Raw genomic sequence first — 17,239 nt, forward strand, 5'->3', positions numbered from 1 at the left:
TCCTTCAATTGTTTGTGTTTTACTGATACAGCCCTATAGCCACACCGGAGGCTCCTTGCTGCCTGTCCTCGAGGACCTTAAGCCACACAATGAGCCAGACAAGCAGTGCAGGCCTGCTACGACTGTGAGTACAGCCCTGCAGCCACGCAAAGAACCAGTCAAGCAGTGCAGTCCCACTGCCACCAGTGAAGCCCTACTACCACCGTGTGTACCCACGCTGGGCGAGTGGTCTGCTCTCAGCCTCTCCGTTTGAGCCCACACACCTGGTCAGCCAAGAGCACCCCCTTGAGGGAGGGGTGAAGACAGCAGGCTGGGTGAACAGGACGTGCGGCGGTAAGGCCCAACTGCGCCACATTAGATCTCGGCCAGGCGGCTGCCAGCCGAGTTGAATGGCAGTGCACGTGCCGCGAGGTGAACCGCGACTGGGCCAGGATGGCGTTAATACCGGCCATTGAGCCATTTATCGTGGATGACGCCCCCTCATCCCTTGCTCCTCGACGGAAGGACTGGACTGACCGTCTCCAGATATATTTTGAAGGGGCAGCTATAGCTCACGACAGGCACAGGGCGCTGCTCCTCCACCTTGGGGGCAAGGACATACGCTGCACCTACAAGACTATAGTAGAGGCTACCCCCAAAACGTATGTGACACTGCTCAAGGTTCTTAATGCGTACTTTGAGCAAATGGCGAACAGAGACTACGAAAGGTTCATTTTTTGCCAGGCCCAGCAGGAAGAGGAGGAGTCTCTGGACGCGCTCCATGGGCGCTTGAAGGAACTTGCCAGCACGTGCGGCTTCCAGGATGAACAAGAGGAGATCAGTGGCCAGATAATACAAGGCTGCTACATATCTACGCTCAGTGAGAACATCCTCCAGGAGGCCAGAGCATCCCAAATGGAGGCCGCCCTCCACCGCCCCATCAAGACGGAACAGGTAAATGTGGCGGGGAAGGTAAAGATTGTGAAAGCCAAGTTACGCCAAAGCCCAGGAAAGGATCCGCAAGACAGAAAGAAAGAATGTGGCTACTATGGAGGCACACCCCACCGCATGCAAGACTGCCCAGCAAGAGGAAATCGGGGCACGGCCTGCGGGTGATGAACCATTTTGCGGCAGTATGCAGATCGTCAAAGCCCCGGAAAGAAACTGCACAGTTTGTAGCCGAAGCCCAAGACAGTGAAGATATGGACGACGACACGGGAGACTACCTCATCCATTATGTATTCGCAGTGGATCAACCACGATGGAAAAGACGGTGGCTTCCAAAGTGTAGACTCAAAATTCACCACCAAGACGTATGGGCCACCACAGACACAGGGGCCTCGATCGAACTGATCGCTGCCAACGTATACAATTAATTGAGTCCACGCCCACCTTTGCGCGAAGCAAACATCTGAGTATTCACCTACGGACAAAAGACACCTATCCCACTCCTGGGATGGTTCAAAACGGAACTTAGGCATCAGGACTTCAAAGTCCCCACCACAGTGTATGTGACCAAAGAAGGAAGTGGAATGCTGGTAAGCAGACAGACAGCAGAAGAGCTGAAGCTGATCTTGTTTGCTCTCGCAGTTCATGAAGAGGAAATAGCGGCCATCATGGAGGAATTTGACGACGTCTTCATTGGCATTGGATGCCTGAAAGGGAAAGAAGTCTCTCTCCATATTGACCCGTCAATCCAACCGGTAGTGCTGAGGCACAGGCGCATAGCATTCCATCTACGACAAAAGGTCGAAGAGAAGCTTAAAGAACTGGAGAGGCAAGGTATAATAGAGAAGGTCAGTGGGCCTACTCCGTGGGTGCCCCAATTGTGGTGGCGAAAAAGCCAAAACAGCCAGGGCAGGTCTGCATCTGTGTTGACATGCGCCTCCCAAACGCAGCTGTAAAAAGGGAACGGCACTTAAAACCTACCTTCGAGATTCCGGGGGGACTGAACGGTGCGGTGTGGTTCTCGAAGATGGACCTACACTCAGGATATCACCAGTTGCCTCTACATCAGGACTCTCGATACATCACTACATTCTCTACCCACATCGGCCTCAGGAGATACAGGTGTCTCAACTTCGGGATCTTGAGTGCTGCTAAGGTGTTTCAAAACACCATCAGAGAAGTTCTCAGCAGACTCCCGGGGTTTTGAATGTGAGTGACGACCGATTGGTGTACGCCTCGTCACTGGAAGATCACCACAAACACTTTGCAGTGTCCTCCAATGAATCAAAGAGTCCGGAATTACCCTGCACAAAAAAAAATGTGCCTGTTCTTGAAGAACAAGATCAGTTTCTTTGGCTACACGTTCTCGGACAGAGGAGTAGCCCCAGACCCTGACAAGGTGCGCGACGTTCAGGAGGCCCCGGCACCCTCCAACATCTCAGATGTACGGAGTTTCCTAGGTATGGTAAATTTCTGTGGGTGTTTCATCCTGGATTTATCCAACATCACAAAGCCCCTCAGGGAGTTGACGAAATCCACCACCATCAGGCAGTGGGGCCCCGCCAAGACCAAGCCTTCAAAGACACTAAAGCAGCCCTTTCGGCTAACACCACACTGTCGTACTTTGACCTGGCCCGGCCCACCAATGTCGCCATTCATGCCAGTCCCTACAGATTAGGGGCAGTGCTCATGCAGCTTCAACACAATGATGAATGGGCTCCAATTGCATATGCGAGCCGCTCCCTAACAGACACGGAGCAGCGCTACTCCCAGATATAGAGAGAGGCAATCGCCATCCACTGGGCCTGTCGGCATTTCCATGTCTACGTGTATGGACACCCATTTACAGTCTCCACCGACCACAAGCCCCTCCTTCCCTTATTTCAAGGCTCTGCATCCAAGCCCCCTTAGGATACAGAAATGGATCTTGCAACTGCAGGGGGATGACTAACGGGTGGAGTACAAGTCAGGCTCATCCAATCCAACTGACTACCTCTCGAGACATCCAAGGGCCGCAACCAAAGCGGAGGAATTCGATGCTGAGGACACCGAGGAATACGTCTGTTTCATAGCGGAAAGGTCCCAACCACTTCCGATAAGCCTTGAATCCATAATGGAATACACCCAGGATGATGAGTATCTGCAACTATTTATATCAAAGTGGAGGGAAGAGGATTAGAGGTCCATTCAGTTCCCCTGGACAGATACGCGATAATCAAAAATAGAATGGACACTGGTATCTACAAAACCTTTGGTTTGTATTCGCAAACCCTCATAGACATCCTGGTTTTATCGTTGCGGTGTATCTTTTATCCGCCCCCTCAGGAGTCATGGCGTATTCATAGGGTAGTCGATTAACGTGCTGGATGCCTGCCTCACCCGAGGCTACCTCCGGTATAGGTAGAAGTGTCCAGAGATACTGGAAAAAGATAAAAGTGGGATAAAAATAGTGTCTCACCTAAGAATTTATTTATTAGAATAAAGAGGGGTAGGCACTATTGCTAAAAGAAAGTGCGATATGATGGTAATCGTGTTACTGGATTACTTCATGTCTTGAAAAATGTGTCAACATGTTTCAGCTCTCTTGGCCCAGCCGGGTCTACAGAGCTTTCGTCAGGACAAAACACAAACGTAAAAAGGATAGAAAGTTATTAACTCACACCACTTGTGTAGTTTTGATGATAAGTATAGACAACTTATACTTAGATTCCCTGTGCTGTATTGAGCTCAATGGTAGCTTCAACAGGGGTCGGAGAGTCGCTTGTGGTCTTTGCCACGAGGTTCGGCGCTGTGTCCCCTGTGCTGACTCTGCCCCTGGCTATCTGGATATCCACTTATCATCAAAACTACACAAGTGGTGTGAGTTAATAACTTTCTATCCTTTTTACGTTTGTGTTTTGTCCTGAAGAAAGCTCTGTAGACCCGGCTGGGCCAAGAGAGCTGAAACATGTTGACACATTTTTCAAGACATGAAGTAATCCAGTAACACGATTGCCATCATATCGCACTTTCTTTTAGCAATAGTGCCTACCCCTCTTTTTTCTAATAAATAAATTCTTAGGTGAGACACTATTTTTATCCCACTTTTATCCTTTTCCAGTATCTCTGGACACTTCTACCTATACTGGAGGTAGCCTCGGGTGAGGCAGGCATCCAGCACTTTAATCGACTACCCTATGAATACGCCATGACTCCTGAGGGGGCGGATAAAAGATACACTGCAACGATAAAACCAGGATGTCTATGAGGGTTTGCGAATTCAAAGGTTTTGCAGATACCAGTGTCCATTCTATTTTTGATTATCGAGTATCTGCAACTAGCCATCACCGCAGTTCGGGCGAATGATTGGCCCCCATTTAGACCACGATGACCCGACGGACACCCCAAGCGAAAGCAATACTCGAGTCGATCATGCGGATCAAGGACGAACTCTCTGTCCACTGCAGTGGGTGCCTGCTCAGAGGTCCTCAACTGGTGATCCCATCAAGCCATGTTAATAATTACAAGTACACTGGGCTGTTCCTAAGTAAAAAGAAATGTAGTGTATCTTAGGTGTAAAGGGTGGTGTAGGGTCCCAAGAACTCCTACATATGGGCATCCATTATGTTGGATGTAATGCCCTCACACACCCTTTCAGGTGTCATGCTTCATCATCTGGGCTTGCTCCTCGTTGGGTCGGCGGTGCAATACCCAACGGGCAACACCTCAAAGAGGGGCTCTTTGGCAGAGATCTTTTATCCAACTGCCGTTTAGAAGAAGTGCGGGTGTGGGGCCAGTACTGCGTAGACGTGTGAGTGTGGGTTAAAATAAAGCTGGGGGGACCGGGAAATGACTTTATTCTGGGGTCCCCTGCTCTAATTGAAAGGAAACTATCCGAGACTTGCTGGACTGTTATGCTTCCAGATTGCGAGTGACGGTGTAGTATGTGCTGTGTTTGGTCGACATGTTTCTCGCTCTAAAGCAATTAGCTAGCGATTCTTCAGGACCTATCAGTAGAAAGTGTATCAAAAGTGTTTACTGTCTACGGTCATGTAATTGATGTCTCAAAATCAGACAACCAATCTGTTATGTGTTGCTCACAGAAAAAAATGGTGCTTCCTGCGTCATAACTCTGTCGGACTGCTTCTACCTAATTGGTCTTGTACACAGTCCCCAACAGTATCCGGCGGGTTAAATAACGTGTTAAACCATCAAAAATGTGTGTGTTCTAGCATTGTGCCGCCTCTCACCTACCCCTCTCTGCCGGAACCGGGTGGTCAAGCCATGCTCAACAAGCGGTGGACCTCGCACGCTGAGGGCACCAGGGCGTGGTGAAGACAAAAGGACGGTTAAGAGCAAAGGTGTTGTTCCCGGGGATGTACCTAATGGTCAAGCAGACGGTTAGAACATGCAGATGGTGCCAGGTGTCAGGGCAACCGGATCGTCCTCACCCCGTTATCACTGAAAACAACCCCCGATGACCATGGGAGTGCGTTAGTATAGATTTTGGGCATCTTCCGGATGGATGTTACGCCCTCGTAGTCGTCGATGATCATAGGAAGTACCCTGAGATAGAAATTTTGGGAGGTCAGACAGCAATGGAAGTGATCACCAAAGTAGAGAAGATCGTTGTGACTCACAGGATCTTTGAGGTGGTGAAGACGGATAATGGCCCCCCCCTTTCAGGGGCAAGAGTTTGCCGACTATCTCAAATCTTGGGGCACCCAACATCTGAAAGTGACTCTGTGCTGGCCCCAAGCAAATTGGGAATTGGAGAGATTTACGCGCACTCTCAACAAGGTAATTTGCTTTGCGCATGCGGAAGAAGCACCCCTGGAGAGAGCCAGCTATAGCTTCCTGATAGAGTACAGTTTGACTCCTCATCTCACAACAGAGAGAGTACCGGGACCAGCAAGCATGGGTCGAGTGGTGCGAGACACTATTTCCCATCACCCAAACTGGGCCCCCTCCCAGATTGACACTACAAGGGTCCTAGCAAAAAGGACCAGTACCAACGACCAGGCCAGTGTCAACCGAACAGCAAGAGTGTCAACCATCCAAGAAAGGGACATGGTCTATGTCAAAGACCAACACCCAGGGAGCAAATTCCGTCTCCGTTTGAGAAACGTCCTTGGACAGTGACTCGCCAGACATGAACGATGATAACCGCTGGAGAGGAACAGAAGAGCTCACACAGAACATATGGTTCTTCAAGAAGGTCAATGCTGGAACTCCCAACCTTCCAATGCTGGAGAGTAGAGAGGCTGGCCCAAGTCAGCAGGAATGACTGAGGAGACAGAAGATGACAAATGAACTCTCCCAATGGATGAGTCGGACAGGTCGGACTGAGGAACACCATCCCCGCTCAGAACTCCTGACGCAGGATTGTCCAACTCCCCATGGAGATCCCCGGAGGGCAGGTTCTCACAGGAAGTGGCCCCGTCCTTATCGTCATCATGGGAAGAACAGTCCAAATATGGTCTGAGGAGCAATCCGACTCCCTCCTCCCGTCTGGTGGGATTCATGGTGTGAAAAACCGGAGACCCCTGCAGTGGACTGTGACCCGTGACGGGGAGGAGCTGAGTGCAGATGGCCCTATGGAACTGGTAACAGATCAATTTGTTGATGTTTTGTTTATGTATTCCTAAAGGTTGGAAGGAATGTAAGGTAGCCGTTCAGTCTACACACGCCCAGAGATTGCGCAACAGCGCCCGGCGCATGACGTCAGGCGCGAGTATAAAATAACGAGGCATGCCCCAAGTCGGGCAGTCGGGACCATGCTGTGAACCAAATTATTTGAGTCGCGTCGTATCTGCGGCCGCTGCAGCGTGCTAATTATACCGCGCGGCTGCTACTTCACAGATAGAATCATTGGCAAAGCCAATCGCTCCCAAAGGCGGGAGATCTATTGTATTTGCCAATGGTAGGTAATATTTTAGTCAAGGCTCAGAATGCAAGCCAGAACCAATAGTATCGGCAGCGCAATGCTTGTGTCTTTGATCGAATCTGGCTCATTGTTTCGTTAAATAGCGGCAGAAGTATTTTCTTTTTTTTTAAAGGGAGGAACGTTTAGCCTCGGGTGCAACAGAGGGCGCTGACAGCCGCGAGATTCATGCATCTATTTATAGCCCCGGTTTTCCTCGGTTCCCTTGTGTACTTTTACTTTTTGTGAGGGCTAGTTTGAGTTTCCCCGCGGCTCGTCGGGATTTCCCGTATTGCGTCTCCAAGGCCCTTCATAAGGCGCGAGCGCTCCTCTCTTCACTCGCAGTCTGGGTCACCTCGCGCACTCCACGCCCCTGGATACCGACTCCCGGCTCCATACGCCTTCCCTCGTCAAGAACATGAGGGTTGCCCGGATACCAAGGGCATCTTTAGCTCTCTACGTGTTCCTGCACGGAATACTAAACGGTGAGTTTGGGCATTTTAAACAGGCAGACAATTTAATTCGTTTCTGGCCTGATGACTTTGTTGATAGAATCATGACTTACTTTATGTATAGCCTGGTGTGGTGTGAATTCCTCAACATCACATTAACCCTTTAAAACTACGTTGAAGCAAAATGTGTCCTTTACATTCTTCACTGTAATGAGCTCTTAGTGGGCTGAGCACTGTTCTCTAAGAATGTATAGATTTAAAGTCCCGGCTCCCTATGGGCATTTTGTGTGAGCTTCAGCAAGTTGGTTTTATATCCCTATGTAATGATCAGTAACAGTTCAACTCGTAAAAGCTGCTGTTAGTTTCTCTGTTCAAAAGGACGAGGAGCTGATCTTATGGCTCACCACATAGGAGAATGTTATGTTATCCTTGAAAAATCATGAAAGCCTACACGGGAATATTTATGACATTTTAATGATGCGATTAATGCGTTCATGTTACCTTTTCCTGTACCTGGATTTTGCTATTTTTTGTATTTTGCATTGGCTTTAGTTTCTTAGATTGCATCACCCTTTCCTTTTATGTTTTCCGGTTAGTGTTCTATTTTACTTTTAATTTTAAACAAAGAGATTAAAAAAACGCGCAAGACAAAATGCCGTGTGCATTCAATCTTCTGTACTTTTTTTGTGCTTTTAGCGGAAGGTTTTAAGGCCACGTTACTGCCGAAGAGCTGGGTCGCTGTCCCTCACGGAGGGACCCTGGTGCTGGTCTGCACCGTGACCGGCTGCGCGCCCGACAAGCCCGTGTTCTTCGTCTGGAGGGGGACCGGAGACTCGTCCCTCGGCGGGGCCACCAGCACAGCGGGGCACCAGTCCAACCTCACCGTGGCCCCCGTTGGCTTCGACAATGCTCAGACGTACATATGCCTCGCCTCCTGTGGGTCGGAGAGGCGCCAAACCAAAACCGACGTGGACGTGTACTGTGAGTACTAGGATTGTGAGGACATTGAAGTAAATATGCCAGAAACCTGTGTATAGCGCCCAGAGTGCCAGCATCCTGTTTTTATGAGCTTGACGGATTCTGACTATCCCTGGTTTTTAGTTGGTCAATGGCCTTTTGATCACAGTACAGTGGTCTGGTAGCGCTGCAGATGATTTTAAGGGTTCCATATTATGTGCTAATGGTATATGTATCTATAAGGCACTCATTCTGCTGGTCGTATAGCCTTGCGATGGCATTGCTTTTGGTAAATTCATGCCCAGTCTTTGAAAATTCCATCACAGACGTGAATCCGTTGTGAAATGCAGTAAAGGTTATCGTGGGAACATTTGACGTTGGTAATTAGGTGTTCTACTGTCTGGCGAGATGCTGCTGCAGGTCTGGCAGAGTGTTTTTTTGCCATCTATGTTATTTGACTCCTGCACTGACCAGTGATTTTGTATGTGTGTGAAGTATTTGAAAATAGGTCTGAATTCTTGTTAGATATGGACGGTTGTGTAAGTGATATGTGGTGCTTGTATGGGTGAATTCTGTCGTCAGTATGCAGATACCTAAGTAGTATATTGACTGCGTATTATGCACTGTGTATTGTGCTTCCTTTGATAAGTTGTGTTGGAAATTCGTGTAGGTTATTGTAAGTGCTGTTGCGTACAGCTTGACACCCATCCAGGTGGCATGTTTGCATGCGTCCTTTGCTTCTAGAGTTCTTTTTCATGCCATAAAGTGCTGTGGTCGTTTTGCGTGCTGCTGAGGGCCCAAAGCAGTTTTTATGGCATGTCTGGGCAGTGTTGTGTGTGATGCACTGGTCCTGTATAGTTAAAATAATACAATTACAATACGAACATGCTCAAAACGACACATGGCATAAATTGGCTGGTTGGTCGGGAGGAATCTTTAAAAAGGTTGCAGCCTCAGCACATCTTTCTCTGTCACCTACCAATGCTAGTTTGTTTGGGGTGTTCATGCAGTAGCATGCCCACAATATTTGCACACACAGACGTTTTCTTATTAAAAAGCAAAGTGATGCCAGGATGAATTGTTGCAATTTGACAGAGGCAACAAAGTTCATAAAGTATCATTTACCAATATAATTTACTGGTCTAAAAAATAACATGAACACATTATTGTGAAAGCGCCAGTTTATTACATGAAGCCATTGTTCACTCTACTACTCAATTCAATTCAATAAAAACGTTATTTCCGTTTTTGTTCAAACCATAAAAGTACATATACGGTAACATCACAATTCAAAACTCATTAGTTAAAAACACATATCTGACAAAGTGCAAAAGGTCCAGGGAAGTGATATCTTCATTACATTGAAATCACAAAGAATTAATGCATTCATCACAAAGGTCCACTACTGATCCAAACAATTTCTCAACTTAAAAGTCAATTAAAAAAATTCCGTAATTTGGAGAATGCTGTCACTGTGTAAAAGTTGTAAATACAGCAATGCAGGTCTGATCTGAGTAAAATTAAGTCTTTTTTAAAAGAGTCACCAGATAGCACTTGCGTGGATATTCATAAAATCTACATAAAAATATAAAATGCAGCAAGTCTCCTACTCAACAATGTCTATTCAGCTGGTGATATATTGCAGCTGAGAACGCAAGTATTAGCATGCTCCGTTATCCTCATTTTCAGTTGACCAGTGTTATATCTTTCATGCAATCACTCTCAAAAGAATGTCATTCATGTTACTCTCCAAAAGAAAGTCCATGCATGTCGCTCTCCAAAAGAATGTCAATGCATGTTACTCTCCAAACAATGTCTATTCACGTTGCTCTCCAAAAGAATGTCCGTTAATGTTACATTGATGTTGTGTTTTCAATTGGCCATGTTATATCTTTCATGCAATGAACATGTGATACCAGTGGGTCACTGGGACCATCCCCTTGGGAACACCTTTTACTCCTCTTAACAACATGCAGCCACTCTCCAAAAGAATGTTTATTCATGTTGTTCTCCAAAACAATGTCTATTCATGCTGCTCTCCAAAAGAGTTCCCATTCATGTAGCTCTCCAAAAGAATGTTCATTGATGTCACTCTCCAAAAAATGTCCATTTCTGTTGCCCTCCAAACGAATGTCCATTCATGTTACTCTCCAAACGAATGTCAATGTTACTCTCCAACTGAATGTCCATTCATGTTACTATCCCAAAAGAATGTCCATTCATGCTACTCTCCAAAAAACCTTAATTCATGTTACTCTCCCAAAAAATGTCTATTCCCGTTGCCCTCCAAAAGAATGTCCATTCTTGTTACTCTCCAAAAGAATGTCAGTGTTACTCTCCAACAGAATATCCATTCATGTTACTCTCCCAAAAGAATGTACATTTATGTTACTCGCCAAAAGAATGTCCGTTCATATCACTCTCCAAAAGAATGTCAATTCACGTTACACTCCAAAAGAATGTCCATTCATGATACTATACAAAAGAATGGCCATTCATGTTGTTCTCCAAAAGAATGTCCATTTATGTTACTCTCTAAAAGAATGTCGATTTATGTTACTCTCCGAAAGTGTTATCGTCACGGTCCCAAGGATCAGAGTGATGCTCAAAAGGGTCCACCTCTTGATCTAACCAAGACCAGATTGCTGTAATAGTCTAGGTCCAAGGAAGGCTCAGCGAGGGAAGGTAAGGAAAGGAACTGCAGGGAGGGAGATCTGAAAAGACAAACAAGAAGTCAGGTAGTACTACACTTTTAGACACCACTGTACAATTCACTGTGACAAGTTATATGCTATACCTGTAAAGGAATAAAGTACGTCAAAGTATGAAAATAATACTCTTCAGGGTATACTGACTCTCAAGGGTGTCGTTGTCCAGGACTACCCCGCTAGATGTCCCTCGTATCACCCTGTTGAAGTCACAGAATGACCTAAATATTAGTCAGTGTTAGAGAAAAGGAAAAACAACTGTGTTGATGATTCTTTCAAGAATATAACTATATATATATATATAAAGGGTTACGTCACCCCTAAGCCACCAGAAAACAACACAGTACCCCTGTTATCTGCTTCTCTGGTGTGAACCGTTTAAAACCAAGCAGCACTTTCAGTAGGCGTAGAACACGGCCGAAAATGCAGAGCAATTACTTGCTTGCAAGTTGACCACCGTCCTCCGCATTAGCTGCCTCCACAAGCTTTCCAACGGAGGGCTTCCTATGTCAACACAGCAAGGATTTATCCTCGTTTAACCACTAATGCAAAAACATCCTCCGCATGAGCCACAAGACGCTGGCTCCCCAACGGAGGACAATGAAGACTCAATGGCCGATATTGCCGATATTGCCTTTCAATACTCCGCAATGTACAACCATCCTCCGCACGAGCCGCAAGACGCGCAGGCTCCCCAACCGAGGACCACAGAATATAACGGCCGACAATGTTTCCAGGGATCCGGTCGGTAGGACGAAGAACGGGAGCAACAGCGCTCCAATACTAGGAAGTTCACTTCACAGCCAAGAATTTCCGACACTGTTTCCGTGAATGGGCGTCTTAAGTAGGAAGTTCCCACATCGTTGGTCATGCCGCGCTAGGCATGCTGGGAATTGTAGTAGATTCCTAATACACTGTTTTCCGTGATACAAGGCACTGTTTGTGGGTATGGAGCGCTCAAGCCTGGCGCACTTAACAGAAAGAATGCCCATTGATGATGTGCTTTCAATTTGGCCATGTTATATCTTTCATGCAGCCACTCACCAAAATAATGTCCATTGATATTACTATCCAAAAAAAGTCCATTCATGTTACTCTTCAAAAGAATTTCCATTAGTGTTGCTCTCCAAAAGAATGCCCATTGATGTTACTCTCCAAAGAATGTTCATTCATGTTACTCTCCCAAAAAATGTCCATTCATTTTGCCCTCCAAAAGAATGTCCATTTATGTTTCTCTCCAAAAGAATGTCAATGTTACTCTCCAACAGAATGTCCATTCACGTTACTCTCCCAAAAAAATGTGCATTTATGTTGTGTTTTCAATTGGCCATGTTATACCTTTCAAGCAGCCACTCTCCAAATGAATGTCAATTGATTTTGCTCTCCAAAAGACTGTCCATTGATGTGGCTTTCAATTGGGCAATGTTAAATCTTTCATGCAATAACACTCCAAAAGAATGCCAATTCATGTATTGTTGTTGGTTTCCCTGACTCTGGCTGCAGCCTTTTCCAGTGATCCAGTGATTTCCAGCACCTCGCTTGTGGCCGGGGTACCCGCTGACCTCACCTGTGAAGTCACAGATGTCTTTCCTTCTCGACTATGCACTCTAAGACTCATAAGGAATAGCCATGAGGTGGCGAAAAGGACGTACGAAGATATAGATGATTCTGTAGAGGACAAAACAACTACTTTGAGGCTGCAGCACCAATTTACTCCTTTCGTGGAAGATGATGGCACAGATATTTTATGTCAAGCACAAATGTATTTTGAAGACCCACGTATGGAAATGAAACCAAAGAAAAGGCAACGCTCAATGACGCTCAATGTGAACTGTAAGTAGATATGTACTTGTTTTGTAGGTCTCAATGTGAACTGTAAGTAGATATGTACTTGTTTTGTAGGTCAGTTGCCAAAATCTTAGCCACCAAAATGGATTCTTCTGTGACCCCCAAATAATACATAGAGCATTGGCTAAAGTGTATTTTCTGCAAACAAAGCATTATGTGAAATTCTCTACCCATAATCTTAATATAATGACCAAGACAATTTGAATGTAGGGAGTGGGGTGAAAGGGAGCGTGAGTGGGTGGTTCCCCTGAAATGAAAAAGGCAATGTTGACAAGCATCATTATTATATGGTTGTAGTAAGAGTTTCTTGGTAATGTGGTTTCATTATTTTCAGTAAGAGCACATGCTAATGCTAAATTTCAAAAGTTCTGCTGGATAAATGTTCTTGTCTGTTATGAATAGCACTGCAATCTGAAATACCGTGTCACATCACAGCTCAATATTTGCTTATAACAGGGGTAAATAGGCTTTTGTCATTACTGAGAAACAGCCTTTACCACGCATCCATTACCTCATGTGCCCTTACCACACAGGTAAGTACCACGCAGTGAAGTATTTCTAACTTTACCGTGCAGTACTATAGCATGCACATTTTTTATGTTATTTAAAAAAAAGAGATTTAGGTGTGGGTATGGGGAGGTAATGGTAGTTGTATGGTTTGGGGTGAGTAGAGGTAAATCAAGGCAAGGGTGGATTTAGGGTTAAATAGTGGTTAAAGGTAAAGGGAGGAAACAGTGGTTTTAGTGATCTGGGTGGATACAGGTAGGAGTGATTTTAGGGTTTATGGGTGGGTAGATGTAGAGGGGGATGAGGGTGACTATAGAGTTCAAGGGCGGTAAAAGTAGATATGGGGGATTTTAGGGTTTAGGGGTGAGTAGAGGTAAATGGAGGGTAGGGTAATTTTACGGTTTTTGAGGTGGGTAGAGATAAAGCGAGGTAAGGGTGATTTTAGGGTTTAACGGTGCGTGTAGATAAAGAGAGGAAGGGTAGTTTTAGAGTTCATGGGTGGGTAGAGTTAAAGAGAGGTAAGTGTAATTTTAGTATTTAAAGGTGGGTAGAGATAAAGGGAGGTAAGGTTGATTTTAGTATTCAGGGGTGGGTAGTGGTGAAGGGCAATTTTATGGTTCGGGAGGGAAGAAGTAAAATGAGATAATCAGGTAAAAAAGGAGTTTTGGGCATTCCCAACCCCCCCCCCACAAAAAAAGATATATACATATATATATATATATGATTTCTCAAACGCTGCGCTTCACGGTTCCCTGCCTTCGGCGTCGGTGCCAGATAGCGGCAGCAGCAACCGTTTGAAAATACCAATGAAATCCTGTGAGTTTCGCCACAATCAGCAAACAAACCAAGAAAACGGCACTCCAGAGGACTGCACAATAGTTCTATTGTGCACTAGTTTACAAGACGACGCAATTCAGCATAAGCCTTTCTCAAGTGATATCCTGTACAGCAATCTACCTTAGAAATAGACTGCATGGTGCATGAAACAATGAGGTACTCTAGATATGTAATGCGCATACTATGCCAAAATAAGAATATTTTTGCTGTTATTGACAGTAGGAATTGCATTATAATGGAATACGATTGATCTATATTTCGGCTATTTTATCGCAACAACCAAAATTGCATTTGCAAATGTACACACCGGCTGCCACATTGTGATATGTTACAATTAGACAATGAATTCAGATGATGACTGCATATCGCTCTTGGTATTGGCTGTTTTTAGAGTCAATTCATTCGGATAAAGCTGATTTATAATGAATTCAAGCGTATAATATGAATTTTATCATGTATGCCAGTGATGGCACAAAATTCATGTTTATTCTCACAAAAGGTAACCAAATGGTAAAAAGCTTAGTGTGTGCAGAGTAATGTGTATTGAAATAAACAAGGCATTTGCTTTTTAAAGACGAGAACCCTCACTTACCACGCGGGTGACATGCTTCATCATTGGGTTCCCTCTTACACACAGTGACCGCAAGGTTATATATGGGAATAACAGGAAGGCATTGTTGCAAGGATCCTGCTCACACACAGAACTGTGCAAAAAGACCTAGGACATCAGTGTATTGTGGTGTACCAGAAACTCACCTCAGTACCTAGACAAACCCCAACCAGCTAGCATCAGTGTCACATTAGCTTTTCGTCCTATAGCAAAGTAACCAATGAGTAGACAACCTAGAAAATGCGACTTAGTACAAACTCAGGAATGGTGGGACGTGAGAACACTCTTTCGTTATGCTCGCATACCAGTCCACAACAGGAGTAAATTCGAGACACGGGTAAGGTTAAAATATTTATTTTAACGATGTGATCTCAGGTGCAGTATCTTAGCCAACATAAGCAGACATATGATTAGAAATAATATGGTCAGCATTGTTACAATTCCATAAAATACAAAGGGAGAAATCATATTACAATGATGGTGAAAACAGGTCTTATAGTTTCTAGTTATAACACCCTCCCTATACAGGAACTTTGTATTATAAACTAAAGAAGGTCTCCTAGGCTTGTTTGGAGGACCCCATTACCTCTCCGCTCAGTAAGAGTAAATTATCAGGATCAGCAAAAGCTCTCTGCATCCCTGGAAATGAAAAATCTTCCACGTGTGTGAAATCATGGCAACTGTGCAATAATAAGGGCGCCAGAATCTCAGTTGGCACACAGCTGCCAAATTGTGGTGTCTAAAAAGCGTTACTCGGTCATGTCGAACAACAGCTACCATGTTATGATAACCTTGACGGCTTCAGCACTCACTGTGCAGACTAGGGGCACGATGTAAGTATAGAGATGTCAAAAACAAATCCTTTCTCATGTATAGGCCTTCACAAAGTCTAACTTACAAAATCAGCTATATGCAGTGTCCTGTGCAAAAGCGGGAAAAGGTAAAATGGCGTTTAAACTTCTAAAGCCATGCTAACAGAACATGCGTGCAAACCAGGCCTTAGACCACACTACAGCATCCTATCTCTCTAGATTTGGAGAGGCGGTCTCTAAGGCATAATTACTGTGATGAAAATAAATGTATATTGGTATAAAAAAAAAGCTTACGATCTTGCTGGACCCTTGTGGGATCGTGAATAGTAAAATGGAGTAGGTCAGTTCTCAATACACTCTACTAGTAGAAATGCATATTGTGGTCCTTGTTATTGAGAGGAACTTTGTAAGGCATAAGTACTGTGATGAGTCAATGATTAATTATTTTTTAAAACATTTTTATGATCCTATGAGACTCTCACAGAATCGTGAAGAATTGGAAGGAGTATGTGATCTTTGAATACATAATTGTATGCACACTTGTTACTTTAGGAAGGAATCTTATTGGAAATTGTGTTTATCAGAGTCTACTATTCTTGCCTATTGGCTTGGGAAGAGTTGCAAGTAGAGTTAAGACTCTCACCACACCCTACAACACACAGCCATCATACAACAGAGGGGTCTCAGTGGAGAGGCCAGTGTCTCCCCACTCCCTACTACGCACACCCATCATCCAAAACAGAGGTCTCAGAGGACAGGCCTGTACCTCCCCACACCCTACTATACCTGTCATCCAAAAGAGAGGTCTCAGTGGAGAGGGTACTTTCGCCACTCAACGTACTATGCACACCCGTCATTTCAAAGAGAGCTCTCAGCAGAGAGGTGAGAACTTCCCCAGACCCTACTATGCACACCCACCATCTAAGAGAGAGGTCTCAGCGGAGATGCCAGTCCCCCTACACACACTACTATGCACACTGGTCATTCAAGAGATGGGTCTCATTGGAGAGGGCACTTTCCCTGCTCACCCTACTATGCATATCTGTCATCCCATCTGAGAGAGAGGTCTCACTGGAGAGGTCAGTCCCTTCACTCACCCTACTATGCACACTCATCATTCGAGAGAGAGGTGTGAAAGGAGAAGTCAGTCCCTTTTTATTCCTGAATATGCACACCTGTCGTCTGAGAAAGGGGTCTCAGCGGATAGGCTAGCCCCCCCCCCCCCCCCCCCACACCACTAATTATGCTTATCTCACTGTGGAGGGGTGTTAGTGCATTGGTTACTCCATTTCTATACCCTACTACATACAGTCCATGCCCTGGGAAAAGCTGTCCGCATAGAGGCCAGTCCCTCCACACACATTACTATGAACACTCTTTATCCTAGAGAAAGGTCTTAGCGGAGAGGACAGTATCTCTCTACACCCTACTATGCACTCCCATCATTCCAGAGCAAGATTTCAGTGAAGAGATCAGGCAGTCCCCACACCCTACCACGCACACCGGTGGTTGGGGTTGGCTTTACTTATGGTAATAAAATATTACTTTATGTTAAAAAACATAGAAATGCACTGAAAAAAAACAAATGTTGAAGTAACATTAGAGTTATATGTGATGAAAAGATATGTTTGATGACATCACTGATGACATTATCTAATGAGTGTGGTAATTTGTTTTAT

At 45.1% G+C, this 17,239-nt stretch overlaps 1 protein-coding gene across 2 annotated transcripts in view; it reads left to right on the top strand.

The window, feature by feature from the left end:
* The first annotated feature begins 6,669 nt into the window (after window positions 1-6,669).
* VCAM1 (vascular cell adhesion molecule 1) overlaps window positions 6,670-17,239 on the top strand; it is a 130,269-nt gene continuing 119,699 nt past the window's right edge. The window contains exons 1-3 of one of the 2 annotated variants that reach the window (XM_086954425.1): window positions 6,670-7,314; window positions 7,978-8,262; window positions 12,450-12,779. In XM_086954425.1, coding sequence (XP_086810551.1) covers window positions 7,248-7,314; window positions 7,978-8,262; window positions 12,450-12,779 — 682 coding nt within the window. In that variant the 5' untranslated portion in view covers window positions 6,670-7,247. The remainder of the gene's footprint in view (window positions 7,315-7,977; window positions 8,263-12,449; window positions 12,780-17,239) is intronic. The other variant, XM_086954417.1, reaches the window with a different exon arrangement.

The sequence above is a fragment of the Lissotriton vulgaris genome, chromosome 1_1 (genome assembly GCF_964263255.1).
Source record: "Lissotriton vulgaris chromosome 1_1, aLisVul1.2, whole genome shotgun sequence".
NCBI lineage: Eukaryota > Metazoa > Chordata > Amphibia > Caudata > Salamandridae > Lissotriton > Lissotriton vulgaris.